The sequence below is a fragment of the Eleginops maclovinus genome, chromosome 13 (genome assembly GCF_036324505.1).
Source record: "Eleginops maclovinus isolate JMC-PN-2008 ecotype Puerto Natales chromosome 13, JC_Emac_rtc_rv5, whole genome shotgun sequence".
Taxonomy (NCBI): domain Eukaryota; kingdom Metazoa; phylum Chordata; class Actinopteri; order Perciformes; family Eleginopidae; genus Eleginops; species Eleginops maclovinus.
The window spans coordinates 24,915,861-24,939,156 of NC_086361.1; the positions used below are offsets into that span (position 1 = coordinate 24,915,861).

At 44.0% G+C, this 23,296-nt stretch overlaps 1 protein-coding gene and 1 long non-coding RNA gene across 2 annotated transcripts; one reads left to right on the forward strand and one right to left on the reverse strand.

Moving 5' to 3' along the window:
* Positions 1-161: 161 nt before the first annotated feature.
* On the forward strand, positions 162-18,378 carry hsf1 (heat shock transcription factor 1). The gene is given in 17 exon segments (XM_063898901.1): positions 162-548; positions 957-1,063; positions 5,075-5,143; positions 5,145-5,190; positions 5,299-5,423; positions 6,207-6,282; positions 6,360-6,421; positions 6,724-6,796; positions 6,893-7,011; positions 7,109-7,248; positions 7,339-7,454; positions 7,657-7,730; positions 11,947-12,043; positions 12,178-12,231; positions 12,418-12,457; positions 17,869-17,897; positions 17,899-18,378. Coding segments are annotated over 17 exon segments (1,473 nt in total). The 5' UTR covers positions 162-428; the 3' UTR covers positions 18,025-18,378.
* An 81-nt stretch (positions 18,379-18,459) lies between these two features.
* LOC134874750 (uncharacterized) lies at positions 18,460-22,588 on the reverse strand. The gene is made up of 4 exons (XR_010167119.1): positions 22,555-22,588; positions 22,341-22,376; positions 19,139-19,183; positions 18,460-18,738 (listed from the first exon to the last, which is right to left on the reverse strand). It is a non-coding gene; the product is annotated as an uncharacterized LOC134874750 (long non-coding RNA).
* Positions 22,589-23,296: the final 708 nt, after the last annotated feature.

Below are 23,296 nucleotides of genomic sequence, written 5' to 3' on the forward strand. Positions count from 1 at the left end.
TATGATGAAATTAATTATATCTTAAATGAGGCAACTATGTTATGTCATTTACATATATATATATATATATATATATATATATATTGATTAAATCTGATCTTGATCCAGCTCTATTTTATCAGCTCAGGACGTTGCGTTTCACGTAACGTCAGGCAGTGGTGACAGCCAATCACAGCAGAGGACGTGACGCGTCATCACGCAGACAGTACGCAGTTGTTTGAAGGATTAAGTTGTTGTTTTCTCCGGAGAAGTTTACATTAAAAACACAATAAAACTACAGATTGATAATCATTGTAAACCGCCAGGGACGGACCCAACCAGGACCTCTGAGGCCAGGAGCAGACTGAGGCTCAGATCTGACAGTTGGTGTTGAGTTAGCTGTTAGCAGGTTTAGCTCGGTTAGCTCAGATTAGCTGCTTGATCTTGTGATGGAGTTTCCCGGAGGAGGGGGGACGGTGCTGGGCGCTGGAAACGTCCCGGCCTTCCTCACGAAGCTATGGACCCTGGTGGAGGATCCGGACACCGACCCGCTCATCTGCTGGAGCTTGGTACTTAGCCTAGCATAACACAGCTAACAGCTAGCAGAGGACAGCTGTGAGCCGTTAGCTGCAACAGGTTTCACACAAACTGAGCGTTGAGTTGAACATTTCTGTACAAGTACACCAAGAATACTACATAGAAACAACATATATAAACATTAAGAATACAGAGATATACACATTAAGAATACAGACACACATACACATTAAGAATACAGACACACATACACATGATGACTACCGATAACAACACTTCTTTAGGTATGAACCGTTACTGCAGTGCTATTACAGTTCAGGACGCGGTGTGTTTTGATGTTTACTCATTATTCCGTTTTCACTTCTCTCTCTCTCTCTCTCTCCCTCTCTCTCTCTCTCTCTCTCTCTCTGTGTGTGTGTGTGTGTGTGTGTGTGTGTCAGAGTGGAACCAGTTTTCATGTGTTTGATCAGGGTCGTTTCTCTAAAGAAGTTCTCCCAAAGTTCTTCAAACACAACAACATGGCCAGCTTCATCCGGCAGCTCAACATGTGTGAGTCCACATGCACAACATTTTATATTTATAATATATATTTATTTAAGCTATTGACTGTATATGGCGTTAATATGTGTAAGTACAAACTATATCCTATATGCTGTTTGTGGGTTTTTATTCTAAAGAAAATAAATGTATTCCTAGTGGAATTAGTTTATATCCCTTTATTCTTTGGTGACTGTGTATTTGTGTGTGACTGTATTTTTGTGTGTGACTGTATATTTGTGTGTGACTGTGTATTTGTGTGTGACTGTATTTTTGTGTGTGACTGTGTATTTGTGTGTGACTGTGTATTTGTGTGTGACTGTATATTTGTGTGTGACTGTGTATTTGTGTGTGACTGTGTATTTGTGTGTGACTGTATATTTGTGTGTGACTGTGTGACTGTGTATTTGTGTGTGACTGTATATTTGTGTGTGACTGTGTATTTGTGTGTGACTGTGTATTTGTGTGTGACTGTGTATTTGTGTGTGACTGTATTTTTGTGTGTGACTGTGTATTTGTGTGTGACTGTATATTTGTGTGTGACTGTGTGACTGTGTATTTGTGTGTGACTGTATATTTGTGTGTGACTGTGTATTTGTGTGTGACTGTGTATTTGTGTGTGACTGTATTTGTGTGTGACTGTGTATTTGTGTGTGACCGTGTGTGACTGTGTATTTGTGTGTGACTGTATTTTTGTGTGTGACTGTGTATTTGTGTGTGACTGTATATTTGTGTGTGACTGTGTATTTGTGTGTGACTGTATATTTGTGTGTGACTGTGTATTTGTGTGTGACTGTGTATTTGTGTGTGACTGTATTTGTGTGTGACTGTGTATTTGTGTGTGACTGTGTATTTGTGTGTGACTGTATTTGTGTGTGACTGTGTATTTGTGTGTGACTGTATTTGTGTGTGACTGTGTATTTGTATGTGACTGTGTATTTGTGTGTGACTGTATTTGTGTGTGACTGTGTATTTGTGTGTGACTGTATTTGTGTGTGACTGTATTTGTGTGTGACTGTATTTTTGTGTGTGACTGTATTTGTGTGTGACTGTGTATTTGTGTGTGACTGTATTTGTGTGTGACTGTATTTTTGTGTGTGACTGTATTTGTGTGTGACTGTGTATTTGTGTGTGACTGTATATTGTGTGTGACTGTATTTGTGTGTGACTGTGTATTTGTGTGTGACTGTGTATTTGTGTGTGACTGTATATTTGTGTGTGACTGTGTGACTGTGTATTTGTGTGTGACTGTATTTTTGTGTGTGACTGTATTTTTGTGTGTGACTGTGTATTTGTGTGTGACTGTGTATTTGTGTGTGACTGTATCTGTGTGTGACTGTATTTGTGTGTGACTGTGTATTGTGTGTGACTGTGTATTTGTGTATTTGTGTGTGACTGTGTATTTGTCTGTGACTGTATTTTTGTGTGTGACTGTGTGACTGTGTATGTGTGACTGTATTTTTGTGTGTGACTGTGTGACTGTGTATTTGTGTGTGACTGTATTTTGTGTGTGACTGTGTGACTGTGTATTTGTGTGTGACTGTATTTTTGTGTGTGACTGTATTCTGTGACTGTGTTTGTGTGTGACTTTTGTGTGTGACTGTGTATTTGTGTGTGACTGTATATTTGTGTGTGACTGTGTATTTGTGTGTGACTGTGTATTTGTGTATGACTGTATATTTGTGTGTGACTGTGTATTTGTGTATGACTGTATATTTGTGTGTGACTGTGTATTTGTGTGTGACTGTATATTTGTGTGTGACTGTGTATTTGTGTGTGACTGTGTATTTGTGTGTGACTGTGTATTTGTGTGTGACTGTGTATTTGTGTGTGACTGTATATTTGTGTGTGACTGTATTTTTGTGTGTGACTGTATATTTGTGTGTGACTGTGTATTTGTGTGTGACTGTGTATTTGTGTGTGACTGTATTTTGTGTGTGACTGTATTTGTGTGTGACTGTGTATTTGTGTGTGACTGTATCTGTGTGTGACTGTATTTGTGTGTGACTGTGTATTTGTGTGTGACTGTATTTGTGTGTGACTGTATTTTTGTGTGTGACTGTATTTGTGTGTGACTGTGTATTTGTGTGTGACTGTGTATTTGTGTGTGACTGTATTTTTGTGTGCTGTGACTGTGTATTTGTGTGTGACTGTATTTTTGTGTGTGACTGTATTTGTGTGTGACTGTGTATTTGTGTGTGACTGTGTATTTGTGTGTGACTGTGTATTTGTGTGTGACTGTATTTTGTGTGTGACTGTATTTTTGTATGTGACTGTGTATTTGTATGTGACTGTGTATTTGTGTGTGACTGTGTATTTGTGTGTGACTGTGTATTTGTGTATGACTGTATTTTTGTGTGTGACTGTGTATTTGTGTGTGACTGTGTATTTGTGTGTGACTGTGTATTTGTGTGTGACTGTGTATTTGTGTGTGACTGTATTTTTGTGTGTGACTGTATTTTTTGTGTGACTGTATATTTGTGTGTGACTGTGTATTTGTGTGTGACTGTGTATTTGTGTGTGACTGTATTTGTGTGTGACTGTGTATTTGTGTGTGACTGTGTATTTGTGTGTGACTGTATTTTTGTGTGTGACTGTGTATTTGTGTGTGACTGTGTATTTGTGTGTGACTGTATATTTGTGTGTGACTGTATTTTTGTGTGTGACTGTGTATTTGTGTGTGACTGTGTATTTGTGTGTGACTGTATCTGTGTGTGACTGTATTTGTGTGTGACTGTGTATTTGTGTGTGACTGTATTTGTGTGTGACTGTATTTGTGTGTGACTGTATTTGTGTGTGACTGTGTATTTGTGTGTGACTGTGTATTTGTGTGTGACTGTGTATTTGTGTGTGACTGTATTTTTGTGTGTGACTGTGTGACTGTGTATTTGTGTGTGACTGTATTTTTGTGTGTGACTGTATTTGTGTGTGACTGTGTATTTGTGTGTGACTGTGTATTTGTGTGTGACTGTATTTTTGTGTGTGACTGTGTATTTGTGTGTGACTGTGTATTTGTGTGTGACTGTATTTGTGTGTGACTGTATATTGTGTGTGACTGTGTATTTGTGTGTGACTGTGTATTTGTGTGTGACTGTATCTGTGTGTGACTGTGTATTTGTGTGTGACTGTGTATTTGTGTGTGACTGTATTTGTGTGTGACTGTATTTATGTTTGACTGTGTATTTGTGTGTGACTGTGTATTTGTGTGTGACTGTGTATTTGTGTGTGACTGTGTATTTGTGTGTGACTGTGTATTTGTGTGTGACTGTATCTGTGTGTGACTGTATCTGTGTGTGACTGTGTATTTGTGTGTGACTGTATCTGTGTGTGACTGTGTATTTGTGTGTGACTGTGTATTTGTGTGTGACTGTGTATTTGGTGGAAGGTGTGACCGGAGAGGCGGGTTGTGGCTGTGGACTGTGTTTTTGGGGACTGATCTGTGGTGAACTGGAGTCACTAGTGACAGTGTTTTGTGTGGACGGAACGGACGTGACTGTGTTTGTGGGACGTGGGGGGGGTGGGGTTTTTTTTGGGGGTTCTGTGGGGGGGGGTGGGGCTTATTTGGGGGCTGGGGGATTTGTTTGGGGGGGGGTGACTGATTTGGTAAGGTTTTGTGGGTTGTCTGTGTGTGACGGGGATTTGGGTTTGGTTTTTTTGGGGGGGGACGGGTTATTTGGGTGACCGGGGGAATTTGGGGAAATTTTTGTTTTGGGGGGGGGGGGCGTACGTGGGTGACTGTATTGGGGGGGTTGGGTTGGGGGGAGGGGTGTTACCCCCCCCTTGTGGACTGTTTAGGGGGGGTGTGGGGGGATGGGGTATTTTGTGGGGGGGCTTGTTGTTGTGTATGGGGGTTTTTGTTTTGGGGACGGGGGTGGTGTACTGTTGGACGTGTATTTGGGGACGTGATTTGTGGTACTGTGTTTTTGGGTGGACTGTTTGGTGTGATTTTCGGTGGACGTATCTTGTGTGTTGACTGGTACGGGGCTGTTATTTCTTTTTCCTGTCGCGGGGTTCCGGGAAGGGTGGGGCACATCGGCAGGGCGGGCGTGAAGCGAGGAGACGACACAGAGTTCCAGCATCCGTTTTTCATCGGGGACAGAACACCTGCTGGAGAACATCAAGCGCAAAGTCACTACTGTACGCACGCACGCACGCACGCACGCACGCACGCACGCACGCACGCACGCACGCACACCTGTGCGCTCCCCATGGTAAAAGCTGATGTCTGTGTTGTGAATGGTCCAGGTGTCGTCGGTGCGTCAGGAGGAAGTGAAGGTTTCTGCAGACGACGTCAACAAGATCCTGAGCGACGTGCAGCTGATGAAGGGGAAACAGGAGACCATCGACTCCAGGATCATCGCCATGAGACAGTAGGGCTTCCATGTACACCTCGCTAACCCAGGGCTACCCAAGGGCAACACAGGGCTAACCCAGACATAACCAAGGGCTGACCCAGATCTGACCCAGGTTTGACCCATTGCTAACCCACAGCTAACCAAGACATAACCAAGAGCTAACCCAGGACTGACCCATTTCTAACCCAGGGCTAACCCAATGCTAACCCAGACATAACCAAGGGCTAACCTAGGTCTACCCAGGTCTGACCCATTGTTAACCCATGGTTAACCCACAGCTAACTAAGGGCTAACCCAGACATAAACCTGGTCTGACCCATTGCTAACCCAGACATAACCAAGGGCTGACCCAGACATAACCCAGGGCTAACCCAGGTCTGATCCATTGCTAACCCAGACATAACCAAGGGCTAACCCAAGTCCAACCCATGTCCAACCCAGGGATAACCCACAGCTAACTCAGAAATAACAAAGGGCTTACCTAGAGCTATCCTATGCCAACTCAGAAAAAACCCATGTCCAGCCCAGGGTCCAACACAGGTCCAACCCAGGGTCCAACACAGGTCCAACCCAGGGTCCAACACAGGTCCAACCCAGGGTCCAACACAGGTCCAGCCCAGGGTCCAACACAGGTCCAGCCCAGGGTCCAACACAGGTCCAACCCAGGGCTAACTTAGCGCTAACCTAGGACTTTGCACTTTCTAACAAATATTATTTAGCCAGGGCTAATGTAGATTCCTCAGCCTGGTCCGTCCTGGTCCTCAGTCCATCCTAGTCCTGAATGTGTTTGTGTTGCAGTGAGAACGAGGCTCTGTGGAGAGAGGTGGCCAGCCTGAGGCAGAAACACGTCCAGCAACAGAAAGTTGTCAACAAGGTGAGCAACAGCCAAATACACCAACACAATACGATAGCATGCTAGCATGTGAGCTAAACCTCTCTGTTGCTCTGCAGCTGATCCACTTCCTGGTGTCTCTCGTCCAGTCCAACAGGGTCCTGGGAGTCAAGAGGAAAATGTGAGTTAATGTAAATCGTGAATTTATTTTATAACATTCATTTGTAATACTCATAACATATTCTCCTATATGCTCGTGTATCTGTTCGGTAACTTCCCTTTTCCTTGCTCGTCCAGGGAAGTAAACCTCACGTTACAATAGATATTCATGCTGGTTTTAATAAACCATTTAACTCTGTAAACATAAATGACGTGTTATGAGGAAGATAGTAATAAATACTAACAGTGTTTGTATTAATACATACTTATAGAATTTGTATACATATAGTTTGAACTATGCCTAAATGTACTTCCTGTCTGCAGTCCTCTGATGCTGAATGACTCTAGCTCCGCCCACTCCCTGCCCAAATACAGCCGGCCGTTCTCATTAGAGCAGGTAGGTCTCTCTCTCTCTCTCTCTCTCTCTCTCTCTCTCTGTCTGTGTGTGTGTGTTACCCCCCTTCACCTGCTAGGTGTGTGTTTGTGTTACCAGGGTGCAGCAAGTCTGTTCCCAGCTGACCCGCCCCTCACCTCTGGACCAATCATCTCTGACCTCACAGATGTGGCCACGCCCCCAGACGACAGTGTGCTCAGTGATTGGTCGGATCCAGGGTGAGAACTAAATCATTTTGTGTCTGCAAAATGAGCAGCCTGCGTTTCACCTTCTTTGATTGGTCCATCACAAACAGCAATACTCTTCCTGTTTCAGGGAGAGCCAATCAGGGGGGGTTAAAGAGGAGCCGTCAAATCCTGTGGACTCACCTGTGGACACACCCCTCTCCCCCACCACCTTCATCAACTCTATCCTACAGGACCACGAACAGCCCCCCTTAAACCCCCCCGCTACAGGTAACATGTCATAGCCCCCACCCACATTTCAGGTAAAATGTATTGCCCCCGCCCCCCTCTCTTTATATCTTGTTTCTCTCTCTGTGATAGGTGCAGCCTCCTCCAGGCCCCCCCCAGCCAGCCAATCGGCTATGTCCGTTTGCACCACCAACTCTGCCCCCCCCACACCTCAGCAGCAGTGTCAGACGGTCGCCTGCATCGACAGGTCAGTAACTTATTTCACTGGAGGGGTGGGGGTGGCTCTGAGTACATGTACCTCAGGTGTGTGTAGGGGGGACTGTAGGTACATGAAGCTCAGATGATGGGGGGCATGTGTACATGTACCTCAGACAGAAGGGTTACGACCCCCGCCCCCGGTCTACTGAATGAGTTGTATATACTTATTGATCCCCCCTGTGCTCCTCAGACCCCCCCGCCCCCCCCCCCACTGCAGGTGGACTCTCACCAGACGTTTGGCGCCTCGTATCGACACGACCTGACAAGTGATTATTTACCTTATTATTAGAGTCTGTGTGATAGCATGTTCTATAACACACACACACACACACACACACACACACACATACACACACACACATACACACAGCTGAGAACAGTGTGAGACTGAGAAGTGGTTCTGGTTTGGTACAGAGACTTACTGGAGACCCTCTTCCTGCTGAGGACCACTGCTCTGGCTTTGTGCTCCTCACTGACCCTGGGTTTACAGGGTCTCTCTGTTTCAGGAGTGAGTTGTCTCATCACGTGGACAGTATGGACAGTTCAGACGTGTCTCTCTGTTTCAGGAGTGAGTTGTCTCATCACGTGGACAGTATTGACAGTTCAGACGTGTCTCTGTTTCAGGAGTGAGTTGTCTCATCACGTGGACAGTATGGACAGTTCAGACGTGTCTCTGTGTTTCAGGAGTGAGTTGTCTCATCACGTGGACAGTATGGACAGTTCAGACGTGTCTCTGTTTCAGGAGTGAGTTGTCTCATCACGTGGACAGTATTGACAGTTCAGACGTGTCTCTGTTTCAGGAGTGAGTTGTCTCATCACGTGGACAGTATGGACAGTTCAGACGTGTCTCTGTTTCAGGAGTGAGTTGTCTCATCACGTGGACAGTATGGACAGTTCAGACGTGTCTCTGTTTCAGGAGTGAGTTGTCTCATCACGTGGACAGTATGGACAGTTCAGACGTGTCTCTGTGTTTCAGGAGTGAGTTGTCTTATCACGTGGACAGTATGGACAGTTCAGACGTGTCTCTGTTTCAGGAGTGAGTTGTCTCATCACGTGGACAGTATGGACAGTTCAGACGTGTCTCTGTTTCAGGAGTGAGTTGTCTCATCACGTGGACAGTATGGACAGTTCAGACGTGTCTCTGTGTTTCAGGAGTGAGTTGTCTCATCACGTGGACAGTATGGACAGTTCAGACGTGTCTCTGTTTCAGGAGTGAGTTGTCTCATCACGTGGACAGTATGGACAGTTCAGACGTGTCTCTGTGTTCAGGAGTGAGTTGTCTCATCACGTGGACAGTATGGACAGTTCAGACGTGTCTCTGTTTCAGGAGTGAGTTGTCTCATCACGTGGACAGTATGGACAGTTCAGACGTGTCTCTGTGTTTCAGGAGTGAGTTGTCTCATCACGTGGACAGTATGGACAGTTCAGACGTGTCTCTGTTTCAGGAGTGAGTTGTCTCATCACGTGGACAGTATGGACAGTTCAGACGTGTCTCTGTTTCAGGAGTGAGTTGTCTCATCACGTGGACAGTATGGACAGTTCAGACGTGTCTCTGTTTCAGGAGTGAGTTGTCTCATCACGTGGACAGTATGGACAGTTCAGACGTGTCTCTGTTTCAGGAGTGAGTTGTCTTATCAAGTGGACAGTATGGACAGTTCAGACGTGTCTCTGTTTCAGGAGTGAGTTGTCTCATCACGTGGACAGTATGGACAGTTCAGACGTGTCTCTGTGTTTCAGGAGTGAGTTGTCTCATCACGTGGACACTATGGACAGTTCAGACGTGTCTCTGTTTCAGGAGTGAGTTGTCTCATCACGTGGACAGTATGGACAGTTCAGACGTGTCTCTGTGTTTCAGCAGTGAGTTGTCTCATCACGTGGACAGTATGGACAGTTCAGACGTGTCTCTGTTTCAGGAGTGAGTTGTCTCATCACGTGGACAGTATGGACAGTTCAGACGTGTCTCTGTTTCAGGAGTGAGTTGTCTCATCACGTGGACAGTATTGACAGTTCAGACGTGTCTCTGTGTTTCAGCAGTGAGTTGTCTCATCACGTGGACAGTATTGACAGTTCAGACGTGTCTCTGTGTTTCAGGAGTGAGTTGTCTCATCACGTGGACAGTATGGACAGTTCAGACATGTCTCTGTTTCAGGAGTGAGTTGTCTCATCACGTGGACAGTATGGACAGTTCAGACGTGTCTCTGTTTCAGGAGTGAGTTGTCTCATCACGTGGACAGTATGGACAGTTCAGACGTGTCTCTGTTTCAGGAGTGAGTTGTCTCATCACGTGGACAGTATGGACAGTTCAGACGTGTCTCTGTTTCAGGAGTGAGTTGTCTCATCACGTGGACAGTATGGACAGTTCAGACGTGTCTCTGTTTCAGGAGTGAGTTGTCTCATCACGTGGACAGTATGGACAGTTCAGACGTGTCTCTGTTTCAGGAGTGAGTTGTCTCATCACGTGGACAGTATGGACAGTTCAGACGTGTCTCTGTGTTTCAGGAGTGAGTTGTCTCATCACGTGGACAGTATGGACAGTTCAGACGTGTCTCTGTTTCAGGAGTGAGTTGTCTCATCACGTGGACAGTATGGACAGTTCAGACGTGTCTCTGTTTCAGGAGTGAGTTGTCTCATCACGTGGACAGTATGGACAGTTCAGACGTGTCTCTGTTTCAGGAGTGAGTTTGTCTCATCACGTGGACAGTATTGACAGTTCAGACGTGTCTCTGTTTCAGGAGTGAGTTGTCTCATCACGTGGACAGTATGGACAGTTCAGACGTGTCTCTGTGTTTCAGGAGTGAGTTGTCTCATCACGTGGACAGTATTGACAGTTCAGACGTGTCTCTGTTTCAGGAGTGAGTTGTCTCATCACGTGGACAGTATGGAGAATTCAGACGTGTCTCTGTTTCAGGAGTGAGTTGTCTCATCACGTGGACAGTATGGACAGTTCAGACGTGTCTCTGTTTCAGGAGTGAGTTGTCTCATCACGTGGACAATATTGACAGTTCAGACGTGTCTCTGTTTCAGGAGTGAGTTGTCTCATCACGTGGACAGTATGGACAGTTCAGACGTGTCTCTGTTTCAGGAGTGAGTTGTCTCATCACGTGGACAATATTGACAGTTCAGACATGTCTCTGTTTCAGGAGTGAGTTGTCTCATCACGTGGACAGTATGGACAGTTCAGACGTGTCTCTGTGTTTCAGGAGTGAGTTGTCTCATCACGTGGACAGTATTGACAGTTCAGACGTGTCTGTGTTTCAGGAGTGAGTTGTCTCATCACGTGGACAGTATTGACAGTTCAGACGTGTCTCTGTTTCAGGAGTGAGTTGTCTCATCACGTGGACAGTATTGACAGTTCAGACGTGTCTCTGTGTTTCAGGAGTGAGTTGTCTCATCACGTGGACACTATGGACAGTTCAGACGTGTCTCTGTTTCAGGAGTGAGTTGTCTCATCACGTGGACAGTATTGACAGTTCAGACGTGTCTCTGGTTTCAGCAGTGAGTTGTCTCATCACGTGGACAGTATGGACAGTTCAGACGTGTCTCTGTTTCAGGAGTGAGTTGTCTCATCACGTGGACAGTATGGACAGTTCAGACGTGTCTCTGTTTCAGGAGTGAGTTGTCTCATCACGTGGACAGTATTGACAGTTCAGACGTGTCTCTGTGTTTCAGCAGTGAGTTGTCTCATCACGTGGACAGTATTGACAGTTCAGACATGTCTCTGTTTCAGGAGTGAGTTGTCTCATCACGTGGACAGTATGGACAGTTCAGACGTGTCTCTGTTTCAGGAGTGAGTTGTCTCATCACGTGGACAATATTGACAGTTCAGACGTGTCTCTGTTTCAGGAGTGAGTTGTCTCATCACGTGGACAGTATGGACAGTTCAGACGTGTCTCTGTTTCAGGAGTGAGTTGTCTCATCACGTGGACAGTATTGACAGTTCAGACATGTCTCTGTTTCAGGAGTGAGTTGTCTCATCACGTGGACAGTATGGACAGTTCAGACGTGTCTCTGTGTTTCAGGAGTGAGTTGTCTCATCACGTGGACAGTATTGACAGTTCAGACGTGTCTGTGTTTCAGGAGTGAGTTGTCTCATCACGTGGACAGTATGGACAGTTCAGACGTGTCTCTGTTTCAGGAGTGAGTTGTCTCATCACGTGGACAGTATGGAGATTCAGACGTGTCTCTGTTTCAGGAGTGAGTTGTCTCATCACGTGGACAGTATTGACAGTTCAGACGTGTCTCTGTTTCAGGAGTGAGTTGTCTCATCACGTGGACAGTATGGACAGTTCAGACGTGTCTCTGTTTCAGGAGTGAGTTGTCTCATCACGTGGACAGTATGGACAGTTCAGACGTGTCTCTGTTTCAGGAGTGAGTTGTCTCATCACGTGGACAGTATGGACAGTTCAGACGTGTCTCTGTTTCAGGAGTGAGTTGTCTCATCACGTGGACAGTATTGACAGTTCAGACGTGTCTCTGTTTCAGGAGTGAGTTGTCTCATCACGTGGACAGTATTGACAGCGGTCTGCAGAGCCTCTTGAACTCTCAGGCTCTGAACTTTGACCCTTCTCCGCTGATGGAGGTGAGTCTGATCCACATTAACCACCTGTCCACTCATCACTGCCCTATCCACTGAGACTGTGTGTGTGTGTGTGTGTGTGTGTGTGTGTGTGTGTGTGTATGTGTGTGTGTGTGTGTGTGTGTGTGTGTGTGTAGTTCTTCAGCTCGCCCTGCCCCCCTGGAGACTTTGACCTGGACAGTTTGGACACTGTGAGTCTCTTTAATTGCACTTCCTGTCTTGACCATTCAAACTATCGATTAAGTATATGAACACACACACACACACACACACACACACACACACACACACACACACACACACACACACACACACACACACACACACACACACACACTATGATATGGTAAAAATCTGCTGTTTGTGTTTCCTGTTAGCTGCTGTCTGATGACGGAGGAGAGGATGGCCTCCACATAGGTAACACACACACACACACACACACACACACACACACACACACACACACACACACACACACACACACACACACACACACACACACACATACTTCAGTGCTTCTGTTTCAATCAGTGCGTGGTAGATATTTGATGTGGTCATAATGTTGGGCAAGTTACTTCCAAAATGTAATCCCTTATATATGACTTCTTACTCTTTAAAGTAGTGAGTTACATTACTCCTGTCTCTGTAGTGAGTTACATTACTCCTGTCTCTGTAATGAGTTACATTACTCCTGTCTCTGTAGTGAGTTACAGTACTCCTGTCTCTGTAGTGAGTTACAGTACTCCTGTCTCTGTAGTGAGTTACATTACTCCTGTCTCTGTAGTGAGTTACAGTACTCCTGTCTCTGTAATGAGTTACAGTACTCCTGTCTCTGTAGTGAGTTACATTACTCCTGTCTCTGTAGTGAGTTACAGTACTCCTGTCTCTGTAGTGAGTTACAGTACTCCTGTCTCTGTAGTGAGTTACATTACTCCTGTCTCTGTAATGAGTTACAGTACTCCTGTCTCTGTAATGAGTTACATTACTCCTGTCTCTGTAGTGAGTTACAGTACTCCTGTCTCTGTAGTGAGTTACAGTACTCCTGTCTCTGTAGTGAGTTACATTACTCCTGTCTCTGTAGTGAGTTACATTACTCCTGTCTCTGTAATGAGTTACATTACTCCTGTCTCTGTAGTGAGTTACATTACTCCTGTCTCTGTAGTGAGTTACAGTACTCCTGTCTCTGTAGTGAGTTACATTACTCCTGTCTCTGTAGTGAGTTACATTACTCCTGTCTCTGTAATGAGTTACATTACTCCTGTCTCTGTAGTGAGTTACAGTACTCCTGTCTCTGTAGTGAGTTACATTACTCCTGTCTCTGTAGTGAGTTACATTACTCCTGTCTCTGTAGTGAGTTACATTACTCCTGTCTCTGTAGTGAGTTACAGTACTCCTGTCTCTGTAGTGAGTTACATTACTCCTGTCTCTGTAATGGGTTACATTACTCCTGTCTCTGTAGTGAGTTACATTACTCCTGTCTCTGTAGTGAGTTACATTACTCCTGTCTCTGTAGTGAGTTACAGTACTCCTGTCTCTGTAGTGAGTTACATTACTCCTGTCTCTGTAATGAGTTACATTACTCCTGTCTCTGTAGTGAGTTACATTACTCCTGTCTCTGTAATGAGTTACAGTACTCCTGTCTCTGTAGTGAGTTACATTACTCCTGTCTCTGTAATGAGTTACATTACTCCTGTCTCTGTAATGAGTTACAGTACTCCTGTCTCTGTAGTGAGTTACATTACTCCTGTCTCTGTAATGAGTTACATTACTCCTGTCTCTGTAATGATTTACATTACTCCTGTCTCTGTAATGATTTACATTACTCCTGTCTCTGTAATGGGTTACAGTACTCCTGTCTCTGTAGTGAGTTACATTACTCCTGTCTCTGTAATGAGTTACATTACTCCTGTCTCTGTAATGAGTTACATTACTCCTGTCTCTGTAGTGAGTTACATTACTCCTGTCTCTGTAGTGAGTTACATTACTCCTGTCTCTGTAGTGAGTTACATTACTCCTGTCTCTGTAGTGAGTTACATTACTCCTGTCTCTGTAGTGAGTTACATTACTCCTGTCTCTGTAATGAGTTACAGTACTCCTGTCTCTGTAATGAGTTACAGTACTCCTGTCTCTGTAGTGAGTTACAGTACTCCTGTCTCTGTAGTGAGTTACAGTACTCCTGTCTCTGTAATGAGTTACAGTACTCCTGTCTCTGTAGTGAGTTACATTACTCCTGTCTCTGTAATGAGTTACATTACTCCTGTCTCTGTAGTGAGTTACATTACTCCTGTCTCTGTAGTGAGTTACATTACTCCTGTCTCTGTAATGAGTTACATTACTCCTGTCTCTGTAATGAGTTACATTACTCCTGTCTCTGTAATGAGTTACAGTACTCCTGTCTCTGTAGTGAGTTACATTACTCCTGTCTCTGTAATGAGTTACATTACTCCTGTCTCTGTAATGAGTTACAGTACTCCTGTCTCTGTAGTGAGTTACATTACTCCTGTCTCTGTAATGAGTTACATTACTCCTGTCTCTGTAATGAGTTACATTACTCCTGTCTCTGTAATGAGTTACAGTACTCCTGTCTCTGTAGTGAGTTACAGTACTCCTGTCTCTGTAATGAGTTACATTACTCCTGTCTCTGTAATGAGTTACATTACTCCTGTCTCTGTAATGAGTTACAGTACTCCTGTCTCTGTAGTGAGTTACAGTACTCCTGTCTCTGTAGTGAGTTACATTACTCCTGTCTCTGTAATGAGTTACATTACTCCTGTCTCTGTAATGAGTTACATTACTCCTGTCTCTGTAGTGAGTTACAGTACTCCTGTCTCTGTAGTGAGTTACATTACTCCTGTCTCTGTAATGAGTTACATTACTCCTGTCTCTGTAGTGAGTTACATTACTCCTGTCTCTGTAGTGAGTTACATTACTCCTGTCTCTGTAATGAGTTACATTACTCCTGTCTCTGTAATGAGTTACATTACTCCTGTCTCTGTAATGAGTTACATTACTCCTGTCTCTGTAATGAGTTACATTACTCCTGTCTCTGTAATGAGTTACAGTACTCCTGTCTCTGTAGTGAGTTACATTACTCCTGTCTCTGTAGTGAGTTACATTACTCCTGTCTCTGTAGTGAGTTACATTACTCCTGTCTCTGTAATGAGTTACATTACTCCTGTCTCTGTAGTGAGTTACATTACTCCTGTCTCTGTAGTGAGTTACATTACTCCTGTCTCTGTAGTGAGTTACATTACTCCTGTCTCTGTAATGAGTTACATTACTCCTGTCTCTGTAGTGAGTTACATTACTCCTGTCTCTGTAATGAGTTACAGTACTCCTGTCTCTGTAATGAGTTACATTACTCCTGTCTCTGTAATGAGTTACATTACTCCTGTCTCTGTAGTGAGTTACATTACTCCTGTCTCTGTAATGAGTTACAGTACTCCTGTCTCTGTAGTGAGTTACATTACTCCTGTCTCTGTAGTGAGTTACATTACTCCTGTCTCTGTAGTGAGTTACATTACTCCTGTCTCTGTAATGAGTTACATGTACTCCTGTCTCTGTAATGATGTTACATTACTCCTGTCTCTGTAGTGAGTTACAGTACTCCTGTCTCTGTAGTGAGTTACATTACTCTGTCTCTGTAATGAGTTACATACTCCTGTCTCTGTAATGATTTACATTACTCCTGTCTCTGTAGTGAGTTACAGTTACTCCTGTCTCTGTAATGAGTTTACATTACTCCTGTCTCTGTAATGAGTTACATTACCTGTCTCTTATGAGTTACATTACTCCTGTCTCTGTAGTGAGTTACATTACTCCTGTCTCTGTAATGAGTTACATATCCTGTCTCTGTATGATTTACATTACTCTGTCTCTGTAGTTTACAGTACTCCTGTCTCTGTAATGATTACATTACTCCTGTCTCTGTAATGAGTTTACATTACTCCTGTCTCTGTAGTGAGTTACATTACTCCTGTCTCTGTAATGAGTTACAGTACTCCTGTCTCTGTAGTGAGTTACAAGTACTCCTGTCTCTTGTAGTGAGTTACATTACTCGTCTCTGTAGTGAGTTACATTACTCCTGTCTCTGTGTGAGTTACATTACTCCTGTCTCTGTAATGAGTTACATTACTCCTGTCTCTGTAAGTGAGTTACTTACTCCTGTCTCTGTAGTGAGTTACATTACCTCCTGTCTCTGAAGTGAGTTACAGTACTCCTGTCTCTGTATTGAGTTACAGTACTCCTGTCTCTGTAGTGAGTTACATTACTCCTGTCTCTGTAGTGAGGTTACATTACTCCTGTCTCTGTAGTGAGTTACATTACTCCTGTCTCTGTAATGAGTTACAGTACTCCTCTCTGTAATGAGTTACATTACTCCTGTCTCTGTAGTGAGTTACATTACTCCTGTCTCTGTAATGATTTACAGTACTCCTGTCTCTGTAATGAGTTACATTACTCCTGTCTCTGTAGTGAGTTACATTACTCCTGTCTCTGTAGTGAGTTACATTACTCCTGTCTCTGTAGTGAGTTACATTACTCCTGTCTCTGTAGTGAGTTACATTACTCCTGTCTCTGTAGTGAGTAACATTACTCCTGTCTTTAACTCTGTCTCTGTAGTGAGTTACATTACTCCTGTCTCTGTAGTGAGTTACATTACTCCTGTCTCTGTAGTGAGTTACATTACTCCTGTCTCTGTAGTGAGTTACAGTACTCCTGTCTCTGTAGTGAGTTACAGTACTCCTGTCTCTGTAGTGAGTTACATTACTCCTGTCTTTACTCCTGTCTCTGTAGTGAGTTACATTACTCCTGTCTCTGTATGAGTTACATTACTCCTGTCTCTGTAATGAGTTACATTACTCCTGTCTCTGTAGTGAGTTACAGTACTCCTGTCTCTGTAGTGAGTTACATTACTCCTGTCTCTGTAGTGAGTTACAGTACTCCTGTCTCTGTAGTGAGTTACATTACTCCTGTCTCTGTAGTGAGTTACAGTACTCCTGTCTCTGTAGTGAGTTACAGTTACTCCTGTCTCTGTAGTGAGTTACATTACTCCTGTCTCTGTAATGAGTTACATTACTCCTGTCTCTGTAGTGAGTTACATTACTCCTGTCTCTGTAATGAGTTACATTACTCCTGTCTCTGTAGTGAGTTACATTACTCCTGTCTCTGTAATGAGTTACATTACTCCTGTCTCTGTAGTGAGTTACAGTACTCCTGTCTCTGTAGTGAGTTACATTACTCCTGTCTCTGTAGTGAGTTACATTACTCCTGTCTCTGTAATGAGTTACATTACTCCTGTCTCTGTAGTGAGTTACAGTACTCCTGTCTCTGTAGTGAGTTACAGTACTCCTGTCTCTGTAGTGAGTTACATTACTCCTGTCTCTGTAGTGAGTTACAGTACTCCTGTCTCTGTAGTGAGTTACAGTACTCCTGTCTCTGTAATGAGTTACATTACTCCTGTCTCTGTAGTGAGTTACATTACTCCTGTCTCTGTAGTGAGTTACATCACTCCTGTCCTGCTGCTCGGCTCGCTGCTGTCCTGTCTCTTCTCCGAACATGCAGCTCTCCCTCTGAACCAATAGAAAACAGGCTTACTGAGTTCCTGTCCTGCTGGTCCTCTGGATGTTGGTGAATTCTTAGAAACCAGCAGCCCTCAGTGTCGGGTTAGAGTGCTGTATCTGCATCACTGAGGACTGTAGCGGTATTACATTACCTAACCTCATCAGTAATGTGTTATATTACTGCGTTACATAAAAGAGTAATACATTACTGGGACTCCTTTACACCAACACTGTTCATGTGACTCTGCTGCTCTCTCATTGGTGCAGGGAAGCAGCTGGTGCAGTACACGGGGGAGGGGGGGTTTGGCCTACATGCCCTCGCTGCTGGAGCTGGAGGCGGAGCCTTTTTTCATCTCTGACCCCCCCGCTGATGACCCCGCCTCCACCCTGCTGAGCCCCGCCCTCCTGGACTCTGACCTCTGACCTCAACGTCACCGTGGCGAGGGTCTGAGAGGTTTTTATTATGCAGATTGAGATGAGCACTTTCTACATGTCTTCTTCTACTGTTCTCACTTTAGATCTGGTCTGTGCTTCAAGATCACTTGCTCACAGTCCAATCAGAAACAGGCTGACAGCATCATGTGACCCGTGTTCTCTGCATGTTTATCTTTTGTGTAAAATATATATCATGAGGAGTCTGAATATTTTTGGAGAAGTTTGTGATGATAGAAATGTTACTGCACATTAAGGCTCTGATCTGTAATATAAATATCAGTGTGCCGTGTCAGCTGTTCCTCTGCTCTCAACTCCAGGCTAATAAACTCTCTCTTTTACAAATACTCTCTCCCCAGTTTGTACAAAAGACATTTTCTCAGTGTGATGTTCAAAATAGACAAAAACTTTATTGTATTGTTTACATTGCTGACGTTGAAGATGATGTCACATCCTGTTTGACGTCATTAGGTACCAAACTCTTATCTCTTTCTAACGCAACATGAACATCTATGAACAAAACTTAAATACAAAATCACCAACGAGCCACTGGTCCACAGAGGGCGGGGCCTACACCTATTGGGAGGGGTCTGATTTCCTGGGCCATGCTGATTGGTCGGTACATTGGAATCGGTAGCGCAGGAATCGAACTCGCGGCTTGATGTGGAAGTCAGCAGGTATCCTCCAGTTCCACATTTTCTGCACCTGAAACAAAGTTTTTGAACTTTCAAATCTCTCTGTGACTCTTACACACCAACGAAGAAGAATTCAGTCCTCCATAGAGTTTAAACCTTAATTAATCATCAGAGCTTCCACACCAACGAAGAAGAATTCACCTGCACACTGTCGCGGTGCCTGGGACGATTTAAATGCTAAATGTCCCTTTGTGAGACAGGTCTTTAAATCCTCCATTTCCAACCACTAATGAGCCGAGAGGAACCTCCCTGTCATCTCCGGCATTAAACACCAAAACGCGCTCCAAAAAGCAGAGTGAGATTTTTTGAATGAGGTGTACATTTCTGATAGTTCTCAAGGTGAAAAAAGGATCAATAGTCCGGTGGCTGTATCATGTCTAGAGTTTACGAGGATAATAAAGAATACACACCTTCAGGACCCTGACCAGATGGGTTGTACTGTTCAGTGACTGGACCTGCAGAGAACAAGCAGAACCAAGAGAACAGAAAGAACAAGCCTTCAGTACCTGCACAGGTAACACAGCTACCACACAGGGAACACACAACTAACACACAACTAGGACACAGCTAACACACAACTAACACACAACTAACACACAGCTAACACACAACTAACACACAGCTAACACACAGGTAACACACAACTAAGACACAGCTAACACACAGCTAACACACAACTAAGACACAGCTAACACACAGGTAACACATGTCTAACACACAGCTAACACACAGCTAACACACAACTAACACACAACTAACACACAGGTAACAACGGGTAACACACAGCTAACACACAGGTAACACACGTCTAACACACGTCTAACACACAGCTAACACACAGCTAACACACAGCTAACACACAGCTAACACACAACTAACACACAGGTAACACGGGTAACACACAGCTAACACAAAACGAACACACAACTAACACACAGGTAACACGGGTAACACACAGCTAACACACAGCTAACACACAACTAACACACAACTAACACACAGGTAACACGGGTAACACACAGCTAACACACAACTAACACACAGCTAACACACAGCTTACACACAGGTAACACACAGCTAACACACAACTAACACACAACTAACACACAGCTAACACACAGCTAACACCACAGGTAACACACAGGTAACACACAGGTAACACACAGGTAACACACAACTAACACAACTAACACACGGGTAACACACAGCTAACACACAGCTAACACACAGCTAACACACAGCTAACACACGGGTAACACACAGCTAACACACAGCTAACACAGCTTACACACAACTAACACACAACTAACACACAGCTAACACACAACTAACACACAGCTTACACACAGGTAACAAACAACTAACACACAACTAAAACACAACTAACACACAGGTAACAAACAACTAACACACAACTAAAACACAACTAACACACAGGTAACACACAACTAACACACAGGTAACACACAACTAACACACAACTAACACGGGTAACACACAGGTAACACACAACTAACACACAGCTAACACGGGTAACACACAGGTAACACAACTAACACACAGGTAAAACACAACTAACACACAACTAACACACAGCTAACACACAACTAACACACAACTAACACACAGGTAACACACAACTAACACACAGCTAACACACAGCTAACACACAACTAACACACAGCTAACACACAGCTAACACACGGGTAACACACAACTAACACACAGGTAACACACAGCTAACACACAGGTAACACACAACTAACACACAGCTAACACACAGCTAACACACGGGTAACACACAGCTAACACACGGGTAACACACAACTAACACACAGGTAACACACAACTAACACACAGCTAACACACAGCTAACACACAGCTAACACACGGGTAACACACAGGTAACACACAACTAACACACAGCTAACACACAACTAACACACAACTAACACACGGGTAACACACAGGTAACACACAGCTAACACAAAGCTAACACACAGCTAACACACAACTAACACATAACTAACACACGGGTAACACACAGGTAACACACAACTAACACGGGTAACACACAGGTAACACAACTAACACACAGCTAACACACAACTAACACACAACTAACACACAACTAACACGGGTAACACACAGGTAACACACAGGTAACACACAACTAACACGGGTAACACACAGGTAACACAACTAACACACAGCTAACACACAGGTAACAGACAACTAACACGGGTAACACACAGCTAACACACAACTAACACACAACTAACACACAGCTAACACACAGGTAACACACAACTAACACGGGTAACACACGGGTAACACAGCTAACACACGGGTAACACACAGGTAACACACAGGTAACAGACAACTAACACGGGTAACACACAGGTAACACAACTAACACACAACTAACACACAACTAACACACAACTAACTAACACACAGGTAACACACAACTAACACGGGTAACACAGCTAACACACGGTAACACACAGGTAACACACAGCTAACACACAACTAACATATAGCTATCACACAACTAACACACAGGTAACACACGGGTAACACACGGGTAACACACGGGTAACACTAGGGGAAACACAACTAACACACGGCTAACACACAGGTAACACAAAGGTAACACACAACTAACCCACAGGTAACACACGGCTAAGACAAAGGTAACACACAACTAACACAAAGGTAACACACAACTAACACACAGGTAACACACAGCTAACACACAGGTAACACACAGGTAACACACAACTAACACACAAGTAACACAAAGGTAACACACAACTAACACGGGTAACACACAGGTAACACAAGGGTAACACAGCTAACACACGGGTAACACACAGGTAACAGACAACTAACACGGGTAACACACAGGTAACACAACTAACACACAACTAACACACAACTAACACACAGGTAACACACAACTAACACGGGTAACACAGCTAACACACGGGTAACACACAGGTAACACACAGGTAACACACAGCTAACACACAACTAACATATAGCTATCACACAACTAACACACAGGTAACACACGGGTAACACACGGCTAACACACAGGTAACACACAGGTAACACACGGGTAACACACGGGTAACACACGGGTAACACAACTAACACACGGCTAACACACAGGTAACACAAAGGTAACACACAACTAACCCACAGGTAACACACGGCTAAGACAAAGGTAACACACAACTAACACAAAGGTAACACACAACTAACACACAGGTAACACACAGGTAACACACAGCTAACACACAGGTAACACACAGGTAACACACAACTAACACACAAGTAACACAAGGTAACACACAACTAACACACAGGTAACACAAAGGTAACACACAACTTACACACAGGTAACACACAACTAACACAAGTAACACACAACTAACACAAAGGTAACACACAGCTACCACACAGGTAACACACAGCTAACACAGAACTATCACAGCTATCACACAGCTAACACACAGGTAACACAGAGGTAATGGACAGGTAATAGACAGGTAATAGACAGGTAATAGACAGGGGACATGCAGGAAATACACATTTTAAACTCACCAGCTATGTGTGTATGGTCTGTGAAGGCTGGATGACCTGAGACACACACACACACACACACACACACACACACACACACACACACACACACACACACACACACACACACACACACACACACACACACACACACACACACACACACACACACACACACACTTTAAACCTCTAGAAAAAGAACCATGTTTCTTCTGTCTAAATTAAAGTCACTTACTGGAGTCCTGTGGAGTTCCTGTTGGGTCTGAAACTAAAAAATAAATCACTTAAGTACATTTTCAATTTTTTACTTATAACTGTCTGTGATTACCTGAGTCTGTGATTACCTGAGTCTGTGATTACCTGAGTCTGTGATTACCTGAGTCTGTGATTACCTGAGTCTGTGATTACCTGAGTCTGTGAGTCTGTGATTACCTGAGTCTGTGATTACCTGAGTCTGTGAGTCTGTATACCTGAGTCTGTGATTACCTGAGTCTGTGATTACCTGAGTCTGTGATTACCTGAGTCTGTGAGTCGTGATTACCTGAGTATGTGATTACCTGAGTCTGTCTGATTACCTGAGTCTGTGATTACCTGAGTATGTGACTACCTGAGTCTGTGAGTCTGTGACTACCTGAGTATGTGATTACCTGAGTATGTGATTACCTGAGTCTGTGATTACCTGAGTCTGAGTCTGTGATTACCTGAGTATGTGACTACCTGAGTCTGTGAGTCTGTGACTACCTGAGTCTGTGATTACCTGAGTATGTGATTACCTGAGTCTGTGATTACCTGAGTATGTGACTACCTGAGTCTGTGATTACCTGAGTCTGTGATTACTGAGTCTGTGATTACCTGGTCTGTGATTACCCGAGTCCGAGTCTGTGATTACCTGAGTATGTGATTACCTGAATCTGTGATTACCTGAGTCTGTGACTACCTGAGTCTGTGATTACCTGAGTATGTGACTACCTGAGTCT